This window comes from Carassius carassius, chromosome 2 (genome assembly GCF_963082965.1).
Source record: "Carassius carassius chromosome 2, fCarCar2.1, whole genome shotgun sequence".
In the NCBI taxonomy this organism is placed as follows: Eukaryota; Metazoa; Chordata; class Actinopteri; order Cypriniformes; family Cyprinidae; genus Carassius; species Carassius carassius.
Genome location: NC_081756.1, coordinates 32,546,410 through 32,552,543, shown reverse-complemented (window position 1 = coordinate 32,552,543; position 6,134 = coordinate 32,546,410). Strand labels below are relative to the sequence as shown.

At 34.0% G+C, this 6,134-nt stretch overlaps 1 protein-coding gene across 1 annotated transcript; it reads right to left on the bottom strand.

Moving 5' to 3' along the window:
- Positions 1 to 1,390: 1,390 nt before the first annotated feature.
- LOC132108831 (liver-expressed antimicrobial peptide 2-like) lies at positions 1,391 to 2,678 on the bottom strand. The gene is made up of 3 exons (XM_059515271.1): positions 2,524 to 2,678; positions 1,838 to 2,004; positions 1,391 to 1,740 (listed from the first exon to the last, which is right to left on the bottom strand). The coding sequence occupies exons 1-3, from the start codon at positions 2,590 to 2,592 to the stop codon at positions 1,701 to 1,703; spliced, it is 276 nt and encodes a 91-aa protein (XP_059371254.1). The 5' UTR covers positions 2,593 to 2,678; the 3' UTR covers positions 1,391 to 1,700.
- Between the last annotated feature and the right edge of the window lie 3,456 nt (positions 2,679 to 6,134).

Genomic DNA, 6,134 nt, shown 5'->3' with positions numbered 1-6,134 from the left:
GCCCCTCCTACAGTCTCATATTATAACAAACTTTTTGATCATTTAAATTGGAAAAATATATGGTCCATGCAACAATTATTTTTTCCTCAATAACAAAATACAATAAATAACTTTTAAATTACTCCATAATATTAACCCTGTCAAACACTTTCTTAAGAATAAAATTGGATAAGATTTTGACATTAAATGCTCCTTTTGTCAGAAGGATACTGAAACACTTTTTCATTTGTTTTGTTCGTGCAACTATACTGTTCAGCTTTGGAAAGATGTTAGTTATTTTATATCAAGCAATATCTTAGAAGGTTTTTCAGTGAACTGTTATTTTTAATAAATGTAAGTTTTCAAACTGTAAACCTATTTTGTAGGATTCTTTCAAGAGATAGAACATTATTTACTTACAATTTCACTCTCACTTAACAAAAAAGCTCTCAAAACGTACAGTTTGCACAGCCTACAAACATTTACTGTATTTAATGTGTAATTTGTATTAATTTGTGTAATGCCCTATTATTTCCTTTGAGTTTTCTCTTTTGTCTTTTTCTGCTAAGGTTATGTTTTTCTGTTTTGAACTACTGATTGTTCTTATTCTTAATTGTTGTTATGTTTTAATTCTGTTATTCAATAATGTAAACTAAATGTTTAAAAAAAATCTTTTTAAAGAATTTGTGCTGACGAGACTTAATTCACAGTGAAACTGAAATTTAAACCTGAACTGATACAAGAAGATACAAGAAAAAAGCAAACTGAATGTATAAAATACTTAAAATCCCTTGTTAATTCATTTGAATGATTCATCCCCCTGATCATTTGTTTTAATATATTTTAATTAATATGTTTATTTGGGGTAATTGGTTATTTTCTTGCTATTATGATTGTAAATGTAAGTACACTTTGTAAAACATCCGTATAATTCTTAAAAAAAGAGCTGTAAATCAACTGTTGAGTCATACAAAATGAAAAGAGAAATACAATAAATAAGTAATCCCATATTGAAATGATGCTTGTAAATCCTGATTTATGAGATGAGGTGGAGACACTTGTTTCAACATAAATAGTGACAGGTAAATGAGTCTTAAATAAAATAAAAACAAACGTGAGCACACAGACAAAGGCAAAGAATGGAGGCAAATGGTTAATAGTATATAGGCTAGGCATAGTCAATAATAGCAACCCTTGCACTTTCTCTGTCCCTTTTTCTCCAGACTAGCTTTGGTTCAATGACATTTGGGTTGAGCTAAGGCACTAATAGACACATTTGCCTACACTTGCATATATAGCTTTCAAGTAACACCAGTTTCCCGCTTTGGACTAAGCTTAGTCCTGAGATCAGCTGTTAGTGCCAAAAGCTCTCTCTATACTGCTCTATTGACATCCATAGACTGGCCCAAGACACATACGTCTATCATAAATGTCATGCAAATCCCACTAATAATGCTTCTTTTATATAGCAATATCACTGTTGCAGGTAGATTATGAGGTTTCTGTTGATTTTCTTTGCACTCTCAAAATAGTCCACATGTACCTTATGATAAGCACAATCTTCAGAACTTCACCTATTGCCTCATTTATTGCTTACTATATGTCTAACTGATGATTAACTGCATTGCACATTCGGTTGCCTCCTGCTGCTCACTGAATCAAGCTTTCATCATGCACGATGGTGTAAAAACGTCAGATCAGAGAAGGAAGGAGTCTTCATTTTAGGAATTAATCGGTTGGCTGTAGGAACAGTGGCCTTTCCTGCGGAACACAAGTAAAATTGAGAATCAGTTCTTATATTTCTTGTTTAAAAGATGTGTCAGAAGGACAAAAAACTTGATTTAACCAATGCATTCACCTGCATATTCCTGTGGAGCACTCATAGTCGTTCTGGCAGTAGGCGCCATGAGGTTTAGTGCCCATCCTCCATAATGGGGTCATTCGAGCTGTTCTCTTTAGTGACCTTTGAACTTTCTGCACAGAAGTTGAAGGTGTGTCTGACTTTGGCACAGGATTGCAGGTCACCTGAAACACACAATGCATCAGTCAGCTCTACTCTCATATAAGTAATATCAGTTTAATAATATTCTGATTGGTTTATGTAGTGCATTAAACGGTTTTAATGCATACCTGCCAGCCAATCAGAATTTAAATATTCAGGCAGACCACGGTAAAAGTAGTTATGTTTTATGACTTTGACTATTAGGTTTATAATATGTGATTTTAATTTCTTAACAGTAAGTGTGAATACACCTAAACAAAACAGTATTTAAAACGCTCCTTTAAAATGGTTCCACCTTTAAACGATAATATAAAAACATATATAATGTATTATTTTAACTGGATAATTTATATTATTAAAATATATTATGTTAAATATATTAAGCTAATATTTTAGGTCATCTTAAGTATTTTTAAGTAAAATTTTAAGTAAAAGATTTCACTGAAGGAACAAGTGAACACACTAACATAAATATTAAACGTCAAATCAACAAATCAACAATATCATTTATAAAAATAAAAAATTGCAATCATCATAATTACCTGCTGGACAAGCACCAAAAACACCAGGCACCAGGCGAGAAGAGCCCGTTTGTGATTGTGATCCTGCATGCTGAATGAGAAATAGTTCAGTTGCTGGAACAGTGAGCCCACAGCGACACTGACGACAGAGACGATGTACTGTCTTATATACCCTCCTGTCAGCAGAACCGAGACTCTACCTCATCCCTTTCTCTCTCTCTCTCTCTCTCTCTCTCTCTCTCTCTGTTTCTCTGCCTCTGTCTCTCTGCTTTTTCTTTACCAGATGTGCCACATGTTTGCTTAATGTTTGTGACTTGGATAAGCTGTCCTCTGGGGCTCTGGGAGAGAATGCAGCCAGAGTTGAGAGAAGCAAAGGATAAGAAAGAACGAGAGGAATGAGGGAAAATAACAATGTGCTCGTCACTTTTTAGAGATCGGTGATGTTTTACCACAGTTTATTGAACTGTACATTTTAAACAGCTATTCATTGGTATTTAATTATATAAAAACTGGTTTAAAGGTGTAGATGTGATGATATAAATCAGATTCTAAATCAACATTTACCTTTCCGTTTCCTCAAAGTTCCTTTGACATTTGTGACCCTGGAGCACAAAACCTTGTCTTAATTTTGTATGGCTGAAAATTATAAATTTTTCTTTTATGCCAAAAATCATTAGGATATTAAGTAAAGATTATGTTCCATGAAGATATTTTGTAAATTTCCTACTGTAAATATATCAAAACTTATTTTTTATTAATAATATGCATTGCTAAGAACTTCATTTGAACAACTTAAAAGGTGATTTTCTCAGTATTTAGATTTTTTGAACCCTCATATTCCAGATTTTCAAATAGTTGTATCTCTGCCAAATATTTTACTATCCTAGCAAACCATACATCAATGGAAAGATTGTTTATTCAGCTTTCAGATGATGTATAAATTAAACAAGTCAACTCACTTAAGAAAAATGTACACTTAAGACTGGTTTTGTGGTCCAGGGTCACATTTTATCATTTAAGCACAAGGCCCTTGAAAAAGAACAAAGGCTGATTACGGGATCTGCTGTGCTGTGTTTAATGAAGAAAAACCATTAGACAAAAAAAAACCCAAAAGGTGACTAATAAAAAAAGCTGTGACTTAGTTGCAGCAAACCTGGCAGCGGGTCAGACATGAGTCAAACACTGATCCAGCTCAACACAAAGGTTCCACACTGACTCATGGTGTTTACTGGATATGATGCTGCTTATCCTCTTAGGATTGTCAGTTCATGTAAATAATACCCAGTACTATTTCATAAGCTAGTGGCCTTTTTTTAAACATTTCTAGCATACTCACTTTATTGGTCATAATGTTGTGATAGAGCTCAAGGCTCGGTTTATAAGGTTTTGCAAGAGTGAGAGGCAAACATGATTCATTCAGATCAATGTTGGATCTAAATCTGTATTGGTCAATTGTTTATTGAGATCAAGTTTATCATATTGGTCACCTGACTACTTCACAGTTTGAGGACTGGCTTTTCTTTTCTATATAAATGTTTAGAGCACCACAGCAGCATACAATCCGAACAAAAAAGTTGTTAATTGGCTTGTTATCATGGGGGAACCACTTTAAGTGCTATATATTGCGTATCTTTAAAGGTGCTATATAGCACTACCGTCAAATTGTGCTATGTAGAACCATAAGAGGAAGCCCATTAGAGGAACTAGATTTAGATTTAGTTCCTCCACTCTCACATGTTTGCTATGAATGTGAATTTACTAAAATGGCAAAAGCTGTTTTGAATTACTTTTATGTTTTTCTGAGGTTTTCAAAATAAAATAAAATAAAAACATGAAAAAGTCTTTCCAGACCCAAGCTTTGAACAGTTATTTAAGAGCTCTGATTGACTCATTTCATTCACAAACTCAGAAACACTGGTTAGGACATAACTCGAGACACGGTGTGTGATTTAGGCCACTGAAAATGTATACGTTGCAGTATTTGAAATGCACTTTTTAATCTAGCTTGACAAAAAATAAGCAGGGTTGTGTAATCAGTATTAAATGAGGTGAACAGAACCACCAATCAGGTGTTTATAATGATCAGGAAGCTTTTCTGAGCAATTCTACCAGGAATTCTGTTTCAAACTCTATCTGCACAGACATGACTCCTCTCAGGGTCACTTAGTATCACAAACAAAAAATACAAAAATACAGGGGAAGAATTAGTGTATATATCCATTATACTAACAATCTCTCTATATCCTCCTGAGAACCATAAAAAAAAAGTTTTTTATGTCTGTTGGAGCGTAAGAAACAAATGGAGATTTTGGAAAAAAATTTGATATTCTATTCATATTTTATGGTTGTAGAGGACACCAGGGCTAAGCTATTCAAAAATAAATAAATAGTAGTGAAAAGGCATGTATAGGCAAAAATAAAGTCATCAGTTTTTAGGTTTCTCTGTACAAAGATGATTCTCAACTATGTTGTGAAAGATGACATGATTTGATATACTGTTTTACTTTATGCAATATGTGCATAAAAATATAATAAATTGGTATTCCCATATACTGTACAATGTATATATTGCATCTAATTAATGCGTTGTTGATGTTTGGGCTGCTGTCCTCAACAAAAGACATGCATGAAAATGATGCCCTGTTTCATAACAAAAAGTCATATTCCGATTTGTTTATGACAATCTGAAACTTAGTCAGATTTAAAAGATAGTTACTAAATATTATCATATCTCCCTATGAGTCCTACATTTGATCATTCTGTCAATATCCGTAATTTTTAAAGACAAGGAGAAGGTGTGTTTATGATCAAAACTTTAAACATTTGACATCCCTAAAAAGCCCTGAATGTGGTCTGTACAGGACATCCAGAACTGTGGCATGTAGGGTCTCAGAGAAATTTAACTATAATGTCCACAGAGGACAAACGTCTATGCCTGGGTCCCAATATGATATAAATCAAATGATGACATATCATCAGGGTGTTCCTTCAGTACTCCAGGGTCAAGGACAGCAATTGCTGTCCCAGTTTGGTATGTTTGTCAGTTTTGGAAAATAGTCAAAAGATTGCAGACAAAGTACACCATCCCACCGGGAAATGATAAAAGGATCAGTTGCCAAAGAGGAGAAAAGGGCCTCGGCAGATTCATCCAGTTATATTGCATCCAGTTTGTAGAATATAGTCCACCCGCACTTTGCAGAACATCTGTGTATCCTGTATAGGAAAGAGGCTTTAATTGTGGCTTGTTCGACAGAAAAGTTTGTCAAAAATAGATTTAATTGTTGATCAATCACATCATAAACATAAAAAGAAAGCTTTTCCACAAGTGGTCCGGCTTTTTTATTTGTTTTTTGGCAGTCTAAAATGACCTTTTTATTCTTGAGGCTTATGAACGGTTTGCACCTCAATCTTCTCTTGATTAATGACACGCTTACCTCCTGGAGAGAGTTCTTCACTTGGCTGGATGTTGTGAAAGGGTTTTTCTTTACTATGGAGAGGATCCTCCGATCAACCACAACTGATGTCCAATACAGTTTGTTTTTGTGTTTTAGGAGTAGATAAATCTTAAATTAGTCTCAACATAATGCAGAATATTAAAAGGTATACAGATTAGACTTATGAGGTTCTATTTG

Bases quoted from the DNA above. Each gene is read 5' to 3' on its own strand.
- LOC132108831 (XM_059515271.1), bottom strand. From the start codon at position 2,592: ATGCAGGATCACAATCACAAACGGGCTCTTCTCGCCTGGTGCCTGGTG. The intron at 2,005-2,523 runs GTAATTATGATG...TGTGTGTTTCAG, and splicing joins TTTTGGTGCTTGTCCAGCAG to GTGACCTGCAATCCTGTGCC. The intron at 1,741-1,837 runs GTGAATGCATTG...TGTGTTCCGCAG, and splicing joins TGCTCCACAGGAATATGCAG to GAAAGGCCACTGTTCCTACA.